This window comes from Camelus bactrianus, chromosome 14 (genome assembly GCF_048773025.1).
Source record: "Camelus bactrianus isolate YW-2024 breed Bactrian camel chromosome 14, ASM4877302v1, whole genome shotgun sequence".
Classification (NCBI taxonomy): Eukaryota; Metazoa; Chordata; class Mammalia; order Artiodactyla; family Camelidae; genus Camelus; species Camelus bactrianus.
In genome coordinates this window covers 17,471,914-17,493,546 of record NC_133552.1, presented here as the reverse complement: position 1 = coordinate 17,493,546, position 21,633 = coordinate 17,471,914, and the positions used below count along the sequence as shown (strand labels likewise).

General features: G+C 41.3%; 1 protein-coding gene and 1 non-coding gene across 2 annotated transcripts in view; both read right to left on the bottom strand.

The window, feature by feature from the left end:
- The window catches only part of CPB2 (carboxypeptidase B2), a 34,641-nt gene extending 22,767 nt beyond the window's left edge, over nucleotides 1-11,874 (bottom strand). Inside the window, exon 1 of the mRNA XM_010951391.3 lies at nucleotides 11,666-11,874. Within this exon, the coding sequence (XP_010949693.1) occupies nucleotides 11,666-11,739 (74 nt within the window). The 5' untranslated portion in view covers nucleotides 11,740-11,874. The remainder of the gene's footprint in view (nucleotides 1-11,665) is intronic.
- A 3,997-nt stretch (nucleotides 11,875-15,871) lies between these two features.
- Nucleotides 15,872-15,943, bottom strand: TRNAT-GGU (transfer RNA threonine (anticodon GGU)). Its single transcript has one exon. It is a non-coding gene; the product is annotated as a tRNA-Thr (tRNA).
- Nucleotides 15,944-21,633: the final 5,690 nt, after the last annotated feature.

Genomic DNA, 21,633 nt, shown 5'->3' with positions numbered 1-21,633 from the left:
CGTGGTAGGGTATATGGAAGTAGAAATATAATGTTGTACTCATGAAACTTGCGTGATGTTATAAATCAATGTTACCTCAGAAGAAAAAAAAGAGAACATATACTCCATTATTCTCTCTGCTCCTTAGCAACTGCAAAATCAACAGCTCTCTTAAATCGGAGTCACTTTGCAGAGGGTTTCTTTTCCCGTGTGTGCATGTGTGTGTGTGTTTTAATTTTAAAAAATATTTGACGCATGAGAGAATATTTATGCTAACACTAGTTTATTACATAATCCAATGAATGCCTGTGAACTTATTACCCCACTTTAAAAAGCCCAAGTTCATTCTGTCCTTGAGTTCCTTGGGGTCTCCCCCCAACCCTGCTCTCCTGCCATGTCCCCAAAGGTATCCACCACCCTAAATTTTCACTTTTGCTCATTCCTGTGCTTTTCCTACACACAGGTATGGATTCTTAAACATTATGTTTAGATTTGCTTGATTTGACCTTATGAAAATGGTATCCATACTATATGTACTGTGTGTTTTTTTTTTACTCAACATTGTATTTTCACGATCATCATCTGTGCGGAAGTATCTAGCCTTAGTTCACATGTGCAAGAATTTGTCTACAAGCAGAGTTGCTATTTCATACAGTACATGCAACTTTCATTTCACCAGGATGGTGTCAAATTATTCCTCAAACTTTTTGTATCAATGTATAGTTTCACCAGTGGTAGGAAAGATTTCCTACAGCTCCTCCTTGCTAACAATTAATGCCGTCTACTTTTTAACTTCCCTAATCTAATGACTGTAAATGGAATATTCTTGTGATTTTAATTTAAATTTTCTGACTTACTAAGAAAGTAGAATTATTTCCATTTGATTATTGGCCATTTATATTTTCTCTTATGTGATGCACTTGTGTTGCACAATTCTTATTATATCTATTCTAGTAAGTTTGTTTTTATTTTCTAAATGATAACTTTTTAATATTTCATCTCTTAGTTCTTAATTGCTGACACATAGAAATGAAAGTGATTTTTATATTGCTTTTCTATCCAGTTACCTTCATAATTTTGATCATTTTTATGTAAATTTTTTTGGTAAATGATCATTACAACTGCACATATTAAGTTTTGCTTTTTTTGTTTAAATAATTACAAAGGTTTCCTTTTTTTCTTTCCTCACTTACTGTATTGGTTAGGACCTTTAGTACAGTATTGGATAAGTGGAAATAAAATGCATGATTCATAATTTTTAAGGAAAACTTTCTAATGGGGTTTTGGTAGATCTCTTTTATGAAGTTAAAGAAATTTCCATCTGCTGTCTGCTATGAGTTTTTAATCACAAATAGGTGTGCATTTTATCATGTTTTTGGGAAATGAGCCTAAGGGTTTTCTGGTTTAATCTCTTTATGTGGTGAATGACATTAATAGAGGTTTGTTTGTTTTTTTTAAGTTGACGCTTGGTTTAATTTGTTTTCTCACCTTGGCTTTGTCATATTTCTTTCTGCCTTGCAATGCTTTCTAGGTTAAAACATCCTGAGCAATTCTTGCAAAACCAAGGCAATAGGATAGTGTGAGTCAACATGTATCTACTTTATGTTCACATACCACTTCATCAGAAAGATTTTCTTAGTAAATTTTCTCATATTTGCAGCTCTCCCTCTTATTTTTCGCAGGTAAGGGAGGTTCGGATAGAGAGAGAATGGAAGCAGTAAGGTGAGCGATTCCAGGCGAAATACATGGAATCCATGAACTGCAATATCATTCTCAGGTTTCCAGTATCTCTCTGATAACCACACAAGGCTATTTTATTTAAGTTTAAATTAAGCTATGTTGGTGACAATTGCCAGAGGGGAGCCATTTTTTTCACTTAGAAAGACTTTTCTTTTATTTTTGGAGAAATATTGCCCCTGAAATGTGAGGATAAATATTTTTTCAATCAGAAAGAAAATGTTTTGCTCTTCCTTTATTTAAAAGTAACCTTAGATTTTGCTTCCATTCAAGATGGAGAAACAGGGACCAAGTTTACCCTCCTGCCTGAAACAACTAAAACACTGGACAGCATCTATAAAACAATGGCACTCAGGAAACTGAACATCAGCAACATGATGAAAGATCGTCTCCTGGATTGGATCTTGGAACGGAATAGTGGAAAAACCGGTGAAATCTAAATAAAGCCTGGAGTTTAGCGTTGGTTTCTCAGTGTTGACAAATACACCATGGTAATATAAGATGTTAACAAGAAGAGAAACTGGGTGCAGGTATACAGAAACTCTCTGTAACATCTTTGCAACTTATCTGTAAATCTACAAATGTTTCAAATAAAATTTTATTAAGCAAATAAAACAAAAACATGTACCAAGAGCTCTAGAAGCTCAAAAGGTTATGATTTCTTCTACTTACTATTATTAGCAAAGGCTTCATGGAAGAGATAGCTGGGTAAATAAGCAGTGTAAAGGCAGAACAGCAGGAGACAAAGAGGCGTTGTCAGGAAAACAGCAAGATGTTTATTTTTGCCAAGTGTAGGATTTAGGTATTTAGAGCAAGAGAAGAACGGTAGCCAAACAGAAATAAGTTTGGAAACTTATGTTAGTTCTCCCCTAGAGAAGTTTTCCAATGCATGCTGAGAAATTTGGTCTTTATCTTGTAGGCAGTTAGGAGTAAGGAAAGTGATGTCATTTGACTTGTGATTTATAAGGATAACTTGGACGGTAGGGTGCAGCATGGTTTATTTCGGATTCTAAATCCCAGAAATAAGCCTATGACGATTTGATTATCAAAAGCGGGAAAGAGTTGCTCACAGAAACGGTGGATTCAGAAATTTCGAGTCAATCCCTAGTACAGTTTAAGCATAAGCCATTCAACTGGTGATTAAGGATTCAAGGGAGAGGGTATCGCTCAGTGGTAGAGCACATGCTTAGCGTACATGAGATCCTGGGTTCAAGCCTCAGTATCTGCTTTAATAATAAATAAGTAAACCTAACTACCTCCCCACTGCCAAAAAAAAAAAAAAAAAAAAAAAAAGTAATGGGGAAAAGGACAGATGTTCAAGGATATGTATTGCAGGATGATTCCTAGTAACAATGACTAAACCACACGAGTACTTACTGGTAACAGAATCCTTGAGTGTTGGTGGTGTCTCCACATTCTAGAATATTTTGTAGTCATCATAAAGACTCAATTAGACTTTTAATAGTTAATTTGGGGGATATTTATATGATGTATTAAGGGAGAGAAACAGCAACTGTACGAAACAATATTCCATTTTTGTAAAAAAAAAATAAGAAAGAAAAAGGAAAACTATGTGTTAAAAGCAGGAGAAAAATTAGGAATAAATAAACAGCCCATTGTTAATATGGATCTGAATGGTGGGGAATGACAGTTGAAGGACTGCATAGGTGAGGGCAGGGAACAAATAAGATTGTTTTCAGAAGAAAGGTTTCTGTACTTCTGATGAAAGATACAACATTCAGCTAATGTAAACTTACACACGGGTGTGTATAAATGTATAGAAAAATGCACGAAAGACTGATTACCAAAATGTTGATGATGTTTTCTAAGGATGATGACATTTCAGTGTTTTTATCCCTGATTTTATGTTTTTCCATATTATTTACTTTTTTTAACCAAAAAAGAACTCATTTTATTTAATCGGGAAAAAAAAACTATTAAAAAAGTTACTCTGTGAAAAAGCCACTTCCCAGCTTCCCAGAACAGTGATGACTCTCGCACAAGCACATTCCTTATTTTTTTTTGAAAGTCCTCTGAGCCTATCAGTGGAGCATGGTTACTGGTGGGTTTTCCAGCCTTTCATAGTATTTTCATTCCAGCATATCCCGCCCGGGGAACTTTTTGTTCCTCTTTTTCACCATCTGCTGCAATAGTTCTGACACTTCTAGTTGAGTTAGTGAAGGCTATTATTTTTCTCCAAGCTTCCAAGAACCATCCTAGCAGCAGTTAGCACCACCCCCCAAGGATCTCACTAGACTGTCAAATCCTGTATCACGGGCAAGTATACCTCTTTACGGATAGAGCCTCTCTTCTTTATTACCATCTTCAGCACTTCCACAGCCAGATTTGGTCATGACTTAACCTTAGCTGTTGGTTTGGAGGCCAGGAGAGGAGGTGGGAGTAGATCCTGAAGGCTGACGGTCAGAGATGATGTTATAGGATGGAGCTCATGGGGATGATGTAACAAAAGCCAGGTGGCAGTGCTTAACCACCGGTAACAAGCTAGCCACTGTCACTGTAATAAGCAGCAAGGTCAGAGTGGTAGCCAGAGGGGCATGACCCTTGGAAAACTATAGAGCTAGTTGAGAGAACACAGAGTTCTTAGGGGCAAGACAGATGGCAGCCAACAAAGATATTGCCCAATCTTTACAGTCAAAATAAGCCAGGGATGGATAATGAGAGTGGCTAAGTACAGCCATCTCAACCAAAACTCACAATCCGTTGCCCAGATCTTACTCAGCCCAGAATCTGTTGCCTGAAGGAGGAGTCAGGTCCCCACAAGAAAGACCCTGTAGCAGTATAGAGAGGGTACATGACCATGACTTCCTCAGTCCTTTTCCAAAGGGGTCTGTGGCAATTTACTCAGGTAACTCCGCCTGTGGAGGTGAGGGGAATACTCAAGCTTGCTGACGTCTTTTATATGTAGGGTCCAAGTTGACACTGAAATCTGGGGATCTGGAGTCCTTGTCTAGCTCATATGGGGTACCCTGGGCCCATGGGTCCTCCCATGATCATTTCTTGGCCCCCAAATTTATAATTGAGATGGGCATACTTGGTAGTTGATAGAACCCCCACACTAGTTCCTGGCCTGCAAGAGCTATCACAGGCCAAAGAGTGAAACTGTCCAGTCCCCAGCCAAGACAACAAAACTAAAAAAAAAAAAAAAAAAAGCAAGCATACTGAGGGAAAATGGCAGATATTAGGATCACCCTTAAAGACACCACCCTTAAAGATGCAGGGGTGGTGGTTCCTGTCAAATCCACCTTAATTCACAAGTTTGTCTCCCACAAAAACCAGGTGGATCCTAGAGGATGACAGTGGACAATCAAACACAACCATGGAGAAGTCCCCTTTGTAGCTACTGTGCTCAGTGTGGCATCTTTGCTGGGCTGAGCCTCAGGTGTGTGGGATTCAGCTAGTGTACCAGATCAAGAGATCCACTATACAACAAGGAGAGAGCAGAAATGGGCACATAACCACGGGATCCACTGGGCATACCATATATCACACCCCCAAGAAGCTGCTAGCCTGATACAGCAATTAGTATGGCTCGTTGAAGCATCAGCTGAGGTGCTAGTTTGGAAATGAACAACATCCTCCAGGATACAGTATACACTTTAAATCAAGAATCATTATATGATGCTGTGTCTCCAGTAGACAGAAGACATAGTTCCAGGAAACAAGTTGTAGCGAGCAGCCCCATTTTAATGACTCCAAGTGACCCCACTTTCAATCTACAAATATGAATCTGTAAGTTTAAAAGTTCTGGTTCCCAGAGGAGAAATGCTTCCACAAGGCATAGGAAGAGTCCTTTAAGCTTAAAGCAGTTGTTGCTACCCAGTCAGTTCAGTTTCCTTGTGACAAGAGACCATCCAGAAGGAGAGGCGTTTTTATGCTGGACAGAGTAATTGATCTTAGTCATCAGAGGATACTGGGGGCTGCTTTCAAAATGTGAAGGTGGAGGGGGAAGGGTATAGCTCAAGTGATAGAGCACATGCTTAACATACACAAGGTCCTGGGTTCAATCCCCAGTACCTCCTCTAAAAATAAATAAGTAAACCTAATTACCAACCCCCTCACCAAAACAACAACAACAACACACACACAATTTTTTAAATGCTTCCTGGGGGAAATTAACCCTACAGCAGTAAATCAATGAAGTTAGAATATTCCCTCACACCATACACAAATATAAACTCAAATTGGTTTAAAGACATAAACATAAGACATGATACCATAAAAACTTCCAGAAGAAAACATAAGCAAAACTTTCTCTGACATAAATCGTAGCAATATTTTGTTAGATCAGTCTCCCAAGGAAAAGGAAATAAAAGCAAAAATAAACAAATGGGACCTAATTAAATTTAAAAGCTTTTGCACAGCAAAGGAAACCAACAACAAAACAAAAAGACAGCCTACAAACTGGGAGAAAATATTTGCAAATGGTACAACTCACAAAAGCTTAATTTCCAAAATATATAAACAGCTCATACAACTCAGTAACAAAAAAACAAATAACAGAATCAAAGAATGGGCAGAAGATTTAAATAGACATTTCTCCAAAGAACACAAGTAGCCAACATGAAAATATGCTCAACATTGCTAATTATTAGAGAAAAGCAAATCAAAACTACCATGAGGTATCACCTCACAACAGTCAGATGGCCATCATCAAAAAAATCCATAAATAATAAATGCTGGAGAGGGTGTGGAGAAAAGGGAAACCTCCTACACTGTTGGTGGGAATGTAAATTGGTGCAGTTACTATGGAAAATAGTATGGAGGTTCTTTGAAAAACTAAAAATAGAGTCACCACATGATCCAGTAATCACACTCCTGGGCATATATCCAAAAAAGACAAAAACTCTAATTCAAAAAGATACATACACCCCAATGTTCATAGCAGCACTATTTACAAAAGCCAAGACATGTAAGCAACCTAAGTGTCCACAGACAGATGAATGGATAAAGGAGGTGTGGGATACACACACACGCACACACACACACACACACACACAGATTCAACAGAAGGAGAAAGAAAATGTGACGGTAAAAATTGTCATCCAAATAGTTCTCTTTCTTAAGAAGAAGAAAAAATTAAATATAAAGAGTAAGTTAGGAAATGTGGAAGAGTAAAATTATGAGGATATAAATTGCCATAAAATATGTTCGACCAAAATGCCAACAGGATAGCCTCAAATAATGAGATGGGGCGCAGTCAGATGCTTTGCGGCCCAGGCCCCAGGCGCAGAAACTGGTCTTAACCACACAGGCTAGCTGTGTTTTATCAACAGGATGCCACGAAGGCCCAGGACAAAACCAGACTGTACTGGCTAAGATCCAAGATAAAGGACAAAAAAGGCTAAAGGTTACTGCTTTCCTTGCCTTGATTTATCTCTGTGTATAGAAAGTACCTGCTTTTGGGCAGAGACGCTTTGCAGCTGGGCTTTGAGAGATCCACGGTGGTCAACTGCCTCTGACGTGACCACAGGAACCTGCCCACACAGATGAAGCCTAGATGTGTCCCAGAGTTATCTTTGCTTCATTTCCCTGAGAAGATCTCTGCCCCAACGAGGGAATTTGTGCTCTGCTAGGCACAATCTGAGCCGTGTGCTAAGGAGCGTGGAAGACTGCGCATGCGCGACTGCCTCCGCAAATCTCCGCCCCTTTTCTCCAGCCCTGTTCACCTTTCTGCCTTCAAACCCTTAAAATTCCCTTACTCCCCACCCTTCCATGAGAAGATGCCTTTAGAGCATGAGCTACCCTTCTCCATTCTCTGACCATTGAATAAAAGCCTGTTTTCCTTGCACCAAACTCAGTTTCATCATTGGCAGCATGAACCTGAGCCGGAAAAAGGTCCCTGGCCCAACCAGGGGGGCTTTGGTTCAGCCAGGGCCCCAAGAAGGAGGGCCTTGCATCCCATTCGGTAACAAGAGCACTTAGGTAGAGTTTACAATTTTTTTTTTCTCTGATTACTATTTTTTAATGGAGATGCTGGGGATTGAACTCAGGACCTCATGCATGCTAAACATGCACTTGACCAGTGAGCTGTACCCCCTCCAGTGATTAGTGTCTGAAGATGAGCTTCCTGGCTCTGTGCGCCCTCACTTGGAGATGGGGTCAGGTCTTCAGAGCAAGTTGTTGCAATTCTGTCAGTTATTGCAAGGGAATGAGGTTTTAGGGTGTTACTTCCTTCAACACAGCCTCCTTGGTAGAGAGGATGATGGGAGAGTCTAAACATGTTCCCTCAAGTTTACAGACACAAAGACTGGTACCTGAGTTGCTCCCGGAGGAAGCTAAACCTGTGTGTGTGTATGTGTGTGTGTGTGTGTGTGTGTGTGTGTGTGTGTGTGTGTGTGTGTGTGTGTGTGTGTTTGTGTTTGGAGAGAGCGCTGAGGAGTTGTTTTCCTACAAAGCTTGAGAACTTTGAACAATACCTTGGTTGGATTTGACATTCTAGTGTCTGAGTTGAGGTTTACATTAAAACACGACCTGGGAACTATTACTTAAGAGTGAGCTAAAAAGCCATAGAATTTTCTTTCCATGCAAGGGCAGGGAAAGATTACCCCACCACATAAAATGTATCGAGGCAATGGGAGACAAAAGAATAAATGTGTTTTGACGACACCTCTGAAGGGATACAGTTACAGGATTTAACCAATAACCATTTGAAAAAAAAAAAAAAAACAAGCTTGCACCAAAAATAGAGTGAAAAGCATGATGAAATAACAGTCACTTTACACAAAAAGTAAACATGGGCTCAGAGAGGACTCAAATTGTTCAAGACCAAATGAGCAGCAGTCCTGAGGTTGCAACTCAACTCTCCAGCTCCTGAGTTTTTAATACCTAGGCAACATTTCCTCTGCTGCTTTCCCCCTACGAATAAGATTATACTCATCAATGTCTGTCCCCTGCTATGATTTACAAGGATGGTTCACACTTACCATAGTACTGAGAGATTATTTTTGAATGTAAAAAGCTTGTGCGATGCCTCTGAACAATGGAATTTAGCCCAAGGCTGCAATTTTGTTCTAAGCATTACAGCATTTTAAAGCCACTAGTGCCCTGTTCTCTAAGATGAAAATAATATATCAGTGGGAGATAAGTGAAAGAGAACAAGCCGGTCTCTAGGTGGCAGATAGTATATGAAGTCAACAGAAGGAACATTTCCTGTGGTCTATTAATAATTCAAAAGCCCTCTATCCTCAACCCTCCTCTGCTCTCCAATTCCTTTTCCTTCTTTTCCTTCCTACTTAGCCTCAGCTGATTGGCTGCACTTGGGTAATCAGAGTACAATGCAATTAATGACTGTTTACCAGATTCTTGCTAGTATTTTATTTTTACCCTTTATAGTGTTTGGCTTTTAAGAGTAAGTGAATATGGAGACTTTTTTTTTTTTTTTTTTTTTGGCTGCCTTTCTCCTTGGCAGATGGTATTTATGCCTTTAAAACTTTTTTTGTTCTTGTTCCAGGGCATTTCACTGATGAGATTTATCAAGATGCACCTACAAATCAGCCACTAAGAGATTGCCTGAACGCAAAGCATTTTTAGGAAAATGATCACGACAAGAAAACGATGACAAAGAACAGCTTTAGGAAAAAGCCAGACCCTTAGCTCTTTCCAAGAGGGGTTATATTTTTGCCCCCAGAAAAGAATTCATCAAAGTCTGTCGCCCTGAATAAAATTAGATTTTTCTTTTAGCTTCAGTCATAGGCAATTCCTGGAAAAGCAGTGCTCAGAAACATTTGGTTAAAAAAAATTATTTTTACTCACGGAAAGAAGCATTTGTAATGTTATTTCTAGTGGAGGGATGGGACCCAGCAATCGGATAAGCATCTGCCCACAAAGCTGCAGCTCCCCCTCCTCCAATGCATGGAAACCATCACGCTACGCACAGAGTATTAAGTATGTTCAATATGATATGATGTCATTAAAATATATGTGAGTCATAGTCTCAACCCTCTCTTCAAGCATGGGTATCAATCAGACTTCAAAATGTATGTTGAAGCAAAAAATAGTAAGAAGAACCATGCATGAGGGAATTTTCTCATTCATTTCTTCACTGTTTTACTTCTATGTATTTCCTTTATTCCGTAAGGCTTAGTCCCGTTGACCTGCTACATGCTGATTCATTTTGCAGCAACACAGTAGAGCTTTGGTGTGTGTTGCTAACGGACGTCTTATGAAGGAGCTTAGTCCACCATAAGGTCCAGATGGCAGTCTGGGGTGAGCCCGCTAAGCCCGGCCGCAGCCGGCTATGACGATGCTCGTGCCGGGCTGGCGCTGAGGCCACCTTTAGACCTGCCGTCGGTGAGGACCTTGAGACTGGACCTCCAGCCCCGGCTTCTCTTCCAGGCTACCTTCCAGACCAACTGTCTTCTCTGCCAACTCGCTGTGACTAAATCACTGTGACCTCCCTTCAAATTGGCTCTCTTCCTAATTTCTATAATTTTTAGAGGCCACACTAGTCCAGTGAGAAGAGTTGAAATGAGGCAAACATGGGGTTTAATCCAAACTCTCCAGTTATTGTTAGATATGGGGGCCAATAATTTAGTCCTCTGAGGCTCATTTTCCTCCTCTGTAAAATATCGGTAAAGATTGCTAGAGAATTGTGGGCATTTAATGAGCTAACATTTCTGAGTTCCCAGCCCAGTGCCTGGAACAACACAGAAGCTAAATAACCAGGCACAGCCTCCGTTTCCCTCTCTAGCAATGATACCTCCACTGTCTCCAGGATCCAGATTGGACGTTTTCATATCAGTTTTTTCTCCTTCTCTCTCTTTTACCCTTAATTAAAGCCAATCGCCAAGTAATGGTATATTAGAACTGGCAAGAACCTTAGAAATCATAGTCATCTGATTTATTGATAATACATAGAGACAGAAGTCACCAATAATCCTAGCAATCTGACCCCCTTTTCAATTTCAGGAACAATCACTTGGTGATGGAATTTGTGGCTTGACACTTGACAATCATTTTGAACAAAAAAGAATCAACCAACTATACCTGGTTTAGTGATGATGGGCAAACACAGCTTCTGGCTCACAAGTCAAGCTCTCTTTTCTTAAATGCTGTCCTATGGCTCCTTGTAACTCAGGAACATTTTTTTGGTAGAATTTTCCTGCCCTTGGTATGTCCCTTCCCTCTTTGCCATTTGCTAACATGGAGAGAGGAATCTGCCTCAGATAATTGGAGAAGAAAAAGATCACAGAAGCAAAACAAAAGGAAGAACAAAATAATTCCAAAGGAAACAATATCAATGTTGAAGAGCCTAAAAATTGACTCGCTAATCAATTAGAATAATACATATAACCCGGGACTATTTACAGCATGTTTTATATAGGCTGGGGTATGAGTTCGTTTGTGTTCTTTCAAGCGGTTTATAGTAGAAATTCCGATGGGAATCATTCTACCAAGCAAAATAAGAATGAGATGTGTTCCTGTGTGTGTTCTTTATAACACAGCTTTTCTTCCTTTCGTATTCCATGCTGAATACCCATGCTCAACCCAGACCTCCTGTTTGATACATTTATCCTCTTCTCCCTCCCATGTTTCATGTACAAGAAAAAAAAATTATCCATAGTTCATACGTGGTATCTGTGAAGGCAAGAAAAATATAAAACGTGCAATGCGATAGGATGTAACTAAATATATTTTAAAAATCAGAAGATTCTATTCCTCTCATTTTCATAGCCACTGAATATACATATCATCCCAAGTTTTCTCAGTAATAAAACTAGAGCCAGAAAAGAAAAAAAGACCTTAGCTCTAGTGAAATCCTCATTATACTGACATCTACAATTTGGAAGGGCAACACGGGAAGTTGCAGACAGAGCTGACCTTCAAACCTGAACGTTTTGCTCCCTAGTCCAATGCATGGACTGGATTCCGTTGGGGGCAAACAAGTAGAGGAGATGACCCACCACCATCTAGGGTGCTGCCAGGTTACCTCTGAAATGCGAAGCCATGCTGCTCACAGAAGAGGATGGTGGCTACAAGGACTCCAAAGCTATAAAGCTTCATCCCAACAGCGATTTGCTATAAAACGAAATTCTCTGAAGAGAAGGGTCCGGATAGCTGATTACAGAAGAGCCTTCTTTACACACTGGTTAAAATATAATGCATGTTCCCTCCCATTTCTGTGATCAATAGACTCAGCTTTCTTTTCCACTCTCAAAAAGAAAGTAGGGTGAGTGTTGTTGTTCTCAGTTTAGACTTCCTAGAAAATATTTAACTCTTCTGAGAAAACGAGGCCAAAAATGAAAAGATAGTAACACAGCGGGAACACGTCTGGTTTACTGAAGAATCAGAGTATTGACCAGTGGATCAGAGCCCATGCTGAGGGAGGCCTCCAGTGGAGGACTAATACGGTCTTCCCTTGCCTTTGTCTTTTTCAGCATTTTCAACTTAGATGAAGCCAGAGAAGGCGAGTTTTTCAAAATTATGGCTGATACAAGGCTGAGAAGGAGAGCTTGTATGGAGGGTGATAAAATCTCCATTCAGAGAGATTTTTTTTTCTTGTCCATGTGGAGTAATGGGTCCACCCATAAAAGAACAGGAACACTAGTTGTGGGGAGCTCTTTTGAGAAGTAAAAAAATCAGGTTGCTTTGAATCATGTTTTTTCAGAGAAGGTCACCCTAATAGTCATCGTCTAAACCAAAGCTTACCACACATCATTCTGCAGGTAGCACCGTGTATAGCAATTTATCAGATAAGGGGCCACATCTAAGTCTCAGGAAGTGGAGGGAGCCCTGGTCCTCTCCCTGCATTCCCACTGGTAAATGCATTTGAATATTCTTGAGGTCAGGGCAGGAAAATTTACAAAATAAATCAATCACCCCACAGTGGACTTCTGAGAAGGAAAGGACTGAGATTTCAAATCTCTCTTTCTGAGATTCAAAGCTATTGAAACACATTTAATAGAGCAAGGTGAACTCCACTAAAACTACCTTTTTTACAAGAAAGGAGAAACAAGAAAATACACGTGTATCTGCTCATTTGTGGAGGAAGAAACACAGGAAGGATGACCAGAAATCAACGAGATGGGTTATCTGCAGTGAGTGAGTGAAAAACGATGGAAAAGCGAGAATAAGAACAGAGTAGAAGAGATGGGGGGCATGGGGCAAGGGGGAAAGGACACTTCTTTGAGTAAAACTTTTTGAATACCTCTGAGTTTTCGAACCAGTTTCAATGTTTCACATACTCAAACAATCCCGTAAATAACATGAATACAAACAAAACCAGATGAACTTAATTTTTTTTCCAAATAAATAACATAACCACACTAAAGGGGAGAAGGGGAAAGAAAAACTAACCCACGTGAACTTAACCTTATTTTATAAACACAAAAAGAAACCTTAAAATAACAGTCAACAACAGTTAAAATTTACTGACAAATTTTATCAATTTTTATGCTCTCTATTTTTTTTGTATCCTATGTTTTCCCCCTGGGTTTACATTTCTTCTTGAAGCAATCTTGAAAAAATTCCTTTGTTTAGTTAAGATCCCATGGTGGTAAATTCTATTATACTCTGTATGTCTAACAGTAATTTTATTCTGCCCTCGCTTTCAAAGACTAGTTTGGAGGCAATGGTCTAGTGTGGCAGGTCTCCAGTTGTCTTTTGGCATCTACCGTTTTGTGGTTGGAATCTGCCGCCTAGAAGGTGTTCCCCAGCAGGTCAGCTTTCTTCTCAATGACTTTTAAGGGATTATCTTTATTTTTGGCGCTCCTCAGATCCATTACTCTGGTCTAGATGTGGATTTACTTTTTATCATCCTGCTCAGTACACAGAATGTGCTTTTGATCCTAGGATTTAGATAGTTCTTCAATTTTGGAAAATCATTTTATTATTTCTTCAGCTATTGGATCTCTGCTAGTCCCTTTTAGGGGCTCCCTCTGGAGTTCCTTGATCTGCCCTCCAGGTCTTGAAACTGTCCTTTCATGTTTTTAAAAACCATAATCTTTGTCCTTGTAGGCTGAGTTCTGGGTGCATTTCTCAGCATTATCTTCAAACACTCTAATTCATTCTTTGTGTCTTGTTTAGACTACATTATCCATGTTGTCTTTATATTGTATTTAAAAATATCATTTAAATTATTTCATTGTTTGATTTTTTTTACGGTTATCATTTTTTCAGAGCTCTTGCTGAGACCCCAGAACCTTGTCTTACACTGGTTTTCGGAGTTTCTATGCTGTGATAACATCGTGGCCTTCAAAGATCCAGCCACCAGTCAGGTGATTTGACTTAGTTACTGGTTTAGTTATTCCTGGTTTACCTATTCCTTGTCTCCTACAGACCAGCAACTATTATAAACCAGTCCTAGGTAACAGTGGGCAATGTCTTTTTAAAATTGAGATACAGGCAGTGGAATACACAGCTATTAAGTATACAGTTAGATTAGTTCCAACAAGCATGCGTACTTGAGTAACCCACACCTCTGTCAAGGTACAGGAAATTTTCATCACTTCAGAAAATTCCTGCCTGTCCTCCCAGTCAATTACCCAACAGACTCACGCAGCAGCTGTTCTGATTTTATCACCGCAGATTAACTTTGCCTGTTCTAGAACTCTGTAGAATCACATGTTGTCCTAGTCAGTTTGGGATGCTAAAACAAATACACTGTAGACTAGGTGGCTTAAATATCAAACTTTTTTTCCCTCACAGTTCTAGAAAGTGGGAAGTCCAAAACCAAGGCACAGGCTCAATACATGGTTATAACCGATCAGGATCCTGTGGTGCCTTCTCAGAACAGATACCGGCCCCACACCTTCCTCCGAAGTACCCAGTTAATAGTATTGTTATGGAAACGACAGGCCAGTCAAGAAACAAGCACCACTCGGAGGGTTGGAGTCCTCAGATGTATTACGCCGGCGGGCTCAGAGGGGCTTCTGCTCCGAAGCTCTGAGCACCTCCAAGACATGCGCATGAGGTTTTATAGGGTAAAGTACAAGCTTGGGGTATTCGGCCAATAGGCATGGAAGAGCTTTAGCAGCATTATCATCACAAAAGTGGAGGCGGGGAGGCAGCAAACCAACATTCCAAAGCCAGATATGTATTTTTGAAAACCCAGCTGGCTAGCAAAAAACATGAACAGCAAACCAACACTAATTAACCTAGATTTACAAGTTAGTCTAGCAGAACTCAGATCAGTATTCCAATACTTAGACTTGTGAGTTATCTTGTTAGACCAGCCCGGTTTTTCCTTCACAGTATCTTATGTATATTTCCTGAGTTTTTCAGATGCTAAAAAACCCACCGCCAAAGGGAGGAAACTAACTACTTGATGATCGTGAGCACGGGGCCCCCAGACCTTCTGGCGCCTAGGGGTTGATAGTGTTGATCACCCTGTTACCTCAACATCAACCAATCAGGGAATTGTGCACATCTGATCATGTACCCTGTGACCCCACCCCCATTTACCTGGCCTTTAAATATGCTTTGCTGAGACCCTTTAGGGAAGTTCAGCGTTTTCTTGGATATGAACCACCCCGTCTTCCTTGCTCGGCCCTGCAGTAAACCTTTCTCTGCTCCAAACTCTGATGTTTCGGTTTGTTTGGCCTCACTGTGCATCCGGCACAAGAACTTGCGTTTGGTAACATTGTGAAGAGCCCCTTCTTGCTGCATCCTCACGCAGCAGAGAGAAAGCTGGCGCGGTCTCTGGCGTCTCCCTTATAAGGGCACCAGTCCCATTCACGAGGCTGCCACGATCATGACAGTCACCTCCTAAAGGCCCCACCTCCAAATACCATCACACTGGGGATTAGGTTTCAACAAAAAATGAGGGGAAGGTCGGGGGAGGTAACACAAACATTTAGTCTAGAGCATAGAGCATGTAGCTTTGGGTCAGGATTTTTTTTGCTCAGCATGTTTCAGTAATTCTTTCATGTTGTTGCATGTGCCAGCAATTCATTTGCTCTTTATTACTCAGTAATAGGACACTGTTTATCCATTCTCCTGGTAATGGCTATCCGGGATGTTTTCAGTTTGGAGCTGTTATGAATAGAGCTGCTATGAATATGCTTATGCAAGGCTTTTTTGATGGCTTATACATTTTAGTTTGTGTAAATATGTAGGAATGGAATTGCTAAGTCATGGAGATGTTTAGTTTTAGAGGCAACCGTTGTGCCTTTTTTCTTTTTTTTTTTCCCCCTAACAGGGGCACTGGAGATTGAACCCAGGACCACATGCACACCAAGCATGTGCTCTACCAATGAGCTATGCCCCCTGCCCCCAAATGAGTGGATGCTGTGCCTCTTTTCAAGGTGGCCACAGGACCGCATTTTACACTCCCACCAACATATATTAAGAGTTCTGGTTGGTCCACATCCTTGTTATTTGATGCAGTCTTTTTCATTTTAGCCATTCTAGTACATGTGTGGTGGTGTCTAATTTGGGCTTTGATTTAAGTTTTTAAGATGACTAATAAGTTGAGAAACTTTTCTATGCTTATTGGTTATAAATGTGTGTGTGTGTTTAAACTGTTTGCTGACTTTGAATCAGATGCTTTGTCTTATCACTGATCTATAGGAGGTATTTATATACTCTGGCCCCATGAAAGGCAAGATGACAGAGACAGGAAATAGGTTAGTTTTTGCCAGGGCTGGGGCTGAGGAGGAAGAGATTAACCTACAAAGAGGTACAGGAGAGTTTTTTGGAGTGGGGGAAATATTCTCTATTTTGATGGTGGTGGTAGTTACACAGTCGTGTACAGCCCAAATTCCTCAAATTTAACTCTTAGGAGTTGACTTTATTATATGAAGAAGGGTGGTGGAGGGAGAGAAAGGGAAGTGAAAAGAACACAAGAGTTTGATCAGATGCTCTCCACCCATAGCTCACAGGCAAATCTCTTAGCTTCTCGGAGGTGCCGTTTCCTCTTCAGGAAAATGAGGTTAATGATAACCCACCTCTGAGGGCTGTTTGGGGACCCAATGGGATAACATCTGCAAGTGACAGGCAGAACAGGTGCTCAGTATATCCCATTCATAAAAAGAAGACAAACCAGGAAGAGAGCTGCCAGGTGCTAACGTGTTCTCTGCTTAGAGCCTTTTCCAGGTCATGGTGACCTTGGGGACAGCTGTCCTCTCCTCTGCTGATCCCAGAGTTAGGTGGTGAGTCACTGCCCGGAAGGCAATCTAGTCCTGGGGGATCTATCTGGCTGACTCATGCTTCCTGGGGCCCAGCTAATTTGCCCATTTGTTCTCCAGTCAATTTGGAACATGAGGTGGCAAAAATCATATAGCAAGTGTTTTTATTCAAGAGCCGTAACCCTCTGCCTTTATTAAGATGGTGCCTAAGAAGGTAACCTGCCCTGTGAGGGGTGGCTGCTTTGCCTTCTTGATTGGAGTGGCCTGAGGATAAGGCAGCGTGTTAACTGTAATCTGGGCTGGCCCCGACTTGGGTGTGCAGCGCAGCTTACCGTTAGGTAAGCACAGAGAGAGTCAATTAATTTCATGGCATTTTAGTATGAGTTCAGGGGCAGCTCAATTTACAAGTTTTCCTTTCAAAATCATTCAGCCATTAAAGCTGCATGATCTTGGGAGGTTTAGAAGACACATCGTTGATAAATGTTTTCCTTTCCTCTACACATTCTCTCTCATGTTTATTCATGCAGAGCGAAGCAGTTTTATAATTTGCACAAAGGTTTGGCATGGCTGGCCCTCTGGGTTTCTGAGATGGAGGAAAGATGATACCTCAGGAGCTGCTGCAGTGGGGGGTTTGAGGCTTGAAGGCAGAGGACTCCATCCTGGGTTCTGAGGCCCTCGCTTTGGCTAGAAACACTGAGCCTGAGCCTTGTGGCCCCAGGAGTGTTACTTGGCACCCAGAGAGGCAGATGCTTGTTGGCTGGATATGACAAAAGCAAGGTTTGTCCTTGGAACACTTCCACCCCTTCACTCTGCCTTTCTAAACTCCCTTCTATTGGTCTCTCTGCTTTTTAAGATGCTCCACCTGGGCTGGCCCTTTGAAGAGTACGCCAGGCTGTTGACTACTAGTTCCCAAACTTGACTGCCAATTAGAGTCATGTGGGCATCTTTTAAATGTCCAGCTGCCCTACCTGCACATCAGATCAATTATACCAGAACCTCGGAGGGAGGGGCACAGACATCAGCATCTTATAAAGCCCCTGAGGCGAGGCCATTGTGCAGCCAGGGCTGAGGATAGTTGATCAGGACAAGTGCTTCTCCAAGGGTGATCTGCGAATCCCAGAATCTCTGGGTGTATTTGTGGGAAAATGCGGACTCCTGGGCCCACCAGCCCTCTAAAGCACTGAATCTCAAGGTGGGATCTGGAAAATCTGTGTTCTAACAAGCTTCCCCGGGTGATTTTCAAGCACCCTCAAGTCTGAGAACCATCCCTAAACCTCTCACTACTCCATCTGTTTCTCTCCATGTTTCATCCTTTTTTCTGTGATCGGTGGCTGTTTTCACTTTCCTTCAGCCATGCTGACCTTTCAGTTCCTCAAGGACAACCAGCTTCTCCCATCCCCTGGACCTCTGCATGTGTGGTTGTTCATTTGGAAGGCACTTTCCTCTCTCTTTGCCATTAGGGACTCAGCGAAGATAACAATGATGAAGCTATACCCCTAGAAGGGCGTTGTAAAGTGCATGTTTTGGAGGAGAGAAGAGTAGGCACTGAAGGGCCATGATCTGCTCCCTCTGGGACAGCTTGGTTCCCTAAGTCACTTAGCTGTCACTGGAAGTCATAGAGAGATTGCTCTAGAGATGGTGGGAGAAAAGCCAGTAGGTTTGATGTAGGTAGTGAAGGAACAGGAGCAAAGATTTAAGTGATGTGGTACCAACTGGGTCAGATACATTAAAGCGGCAGCCCTGGGCAGCCAGGGAGAGAAGGCTGTGCCAAGAGGCACCTTAAGTGTAGCCAGCAGGACCAGGAAGATGCAACTTTCGGCACCTGTGTCTGGGAGTGGGCGCCACAGGGAGGAGAGGGTCCAAGGAGGAGAGGGACAGCAAAAGGCAAGGCTGGGTGACGAGGGAGACACCCAAATGGAGGGCAGAGTTCCCTGGCTTCCTCAAATGAACAATGATGATGGGAATAGGTTAGTGGAGGGTGATTTTAATCTCTCAAGTCTAGCGTAATTGAGAATGTGTCATTTAATTTAAAGCTGGTTAAAATTTAACTGCCTATCAACTGTAGACCTTTTAAGAAGAATGCTCTTCTTTTAGGACAATGTTTCTCAAACTTTAATGCACACACAAATTTTTAGTAGGTCTGGGGTGGGGTTGAGATTCTGCATTTCTAACCAGCTTCCAGGTGCCCCTGGCCTGAGTACTACGCTTAGAGCAAGGAGGTTTGAAAATTCAGACTCTTAACAGTGGGGCCACGGTATAGCCCAACCCCAAAATGCCTGCCAAATCGTTAACTTTTATGTTGGATTGCCCAGGGCTTTAGAATCAAATATTTGCATGCATTCTAATCCTCTAAAAATTGCTATTCCAAAAATTAACATAGGGTAACTTTTTAGTAACCTAAATACTTGCTTAAATGGAACTCCCCAATTTTGACGTGCCAGGTAATACAAAAATCACTGCCATTTTGTGGCCCTGTTGAGCTGTTAAAGGTGCGACAGTGGATATTGACTAGGTTATCTGTACCTAGCATAAGATGGGTGACTAAGTCTACGCAGACTTCAGACGTGAAAAACATTTACACAATTTTCCCCCCCTTTTTTGGTCACCCATGCACAGCCTCAACTGGTAAACTCTGCCTTCCAAAAAATAGAGAGAGAGGACACTGAGTAAAGAGCAGTCCTTGGCAGCTGAGAGTTTGGTTACTGGAATTTTGTTAGGAAACTGTCTGAGTAACTAGATTTCACAAGAGGATCGGTCAGCACTGCTAACTCGTTCTGGGCGTCCATTCTGGCTACTGGATCATGATGTCAGCAGAGACGGGCAGTGGCAAGTTCACTGAGAGCACTGCCGGGATTTAATCCGAGTGCACACTGGGGTGGACAGAGAACAAAGGTCGATTTCTCAGCAGCTGCTGTATGACTACAGCACAGTAACTGCTCGGAAGGTGGGCCTCGAAGCCGCGCAGGGACACTGGGCGCACAGGGGAACGTCTCCCACGCGTTAAGCGTCAGTTTGAAATGGGCTAGTGGAAGGGGGGCTGAGTTTACCTACTTCTTACAATTGAGACTGTAATTGTGCTCCAAGGGACAGACTAGATTGTGTGTGCGTGTGTGTGCGCGTGTTTTTTTAAACATTTTTTTATTGAGTTATAGTCATTTTACAATGTTGTGTTGAATTCCAGTGTAGAGCACAATTTTTCAGCCACACATGAACATACATATATTCCTTGCCACATTCCTTTCACTGTGAGCTACCACAAGATCCTGTATATATTTCCCTGTGCTATACAGTGTAATCTTGTTAATCTATTCTACATTTTGAAATCCCAGTCTGTCCCTTCCCACTCACCGCCCCCTTGGCAACCACAAGTTTGTATTCTATGTCTGTAAGTCTGTTTCTGTTCTGTATTTATGTTTTGTTTTGTTCTGTTCTGTTTTAGATTCCACTTATGACTGATCTTATATGGTATTTTTCTTTCTCTTTCTGGCTTACTTCACTTAGAATGACATTCTCCAGGAACATCCACATTGCTGCAAATGTGTTGTCAGTTTTTATGGCTGAATAGTATTCCATGGTATAAATATATCACAGCTTCTTTATCCAGTCATCTGTTGCTGGACATTTAGGCTGTTTCCATGTCTTGGCTATTGTAAATACTGCTGCTGTGAACACTGGGGTGCAGGTTGTGTGCATGTGTTTAGATGGATAAAATCACTAGGTTGGCTAAGACTTTTAAAAGCCTATCTAGTAAAATGCATTGCATCAGTCTGGCTCGAATGCCATAATTCCTAAACATACAGGAATCCTCCTTTTCTAAAAACTCTGCGGGTAGGTCTATTTCACAACTTTTCCCACAGTGACTTCTCTCTGTTTGGCATCTCCCTCAGTCAGGAAACATTTGTTTATGTCTAATACAAATCAATTTTTAAAAAGGTATCCAGTTCTTACTAAAAATCTAGAAAATGCTTGGCTCTGGAGGGACATCAACATGGTGAGGCGTGGTTCCTGATTACTTCTCATTAGTGGGAGGTCAGCTCTTCTGCAAAATTTTGCTAATCCTTCGTTCAGAGTTAATTTTTGCCCTGAGCTCCCATACTTTATTTACACACTTGTTATAGCATTTATCAGTCTGCTTTGTATTACAGTTTGAATGTACATATTATCTCCTTGCTGGATTAACATGCTTCTTCAGACCTGAAATGGAGAAGTTGGGATGAGCTCAGGGGTCCATCCCAGCTCAGGATTCTTTGCCAAATACTTTGAGGAAACCTCAGAGGAGGATTTAGGTGTTACTCTCCAGTGTTCGATGCCTTTGCTAGAGTACCTTTTATATTAAAATGACCATTCTGTGCAGAAGTGGATATAGTATTATTCACTGTGGCTTTATTTGCTGTAGCAAAGGATTGAAACAACCTAAATACCCATTTATAGGCCCCTGGTTAAATATAGGTCGGCACATCCATGCAACAGAATAAAATGCACCTGTTGAAGACTGAGGCAGGTCTATATTTGACAGTATGGACCAATCTCCAAGATAAGATGTGAAGAAAGTGAGATGCAGGGTGAATTGTATGAAGTGCTAATATTTGTAACAAAGGGTGTGTGTAACATGTGCATAGAATTTTTCTAAAAGGATACAAAAGGAATTTGTAACAGTGGTTGCCAACTGGGAGGGGAACTGAGGCATTGGGACAGTAGGGGTGGGTTGCTAAACCAGATCTCAGGGGATAAAAACCCCTATTTGTGGTGTATGAACATTTCTGTGGTGGAAACACGCCCATCATGGCCAATTTCAAGCTAACAGTGGTTTAACACTGGAGCCAATGGGAAC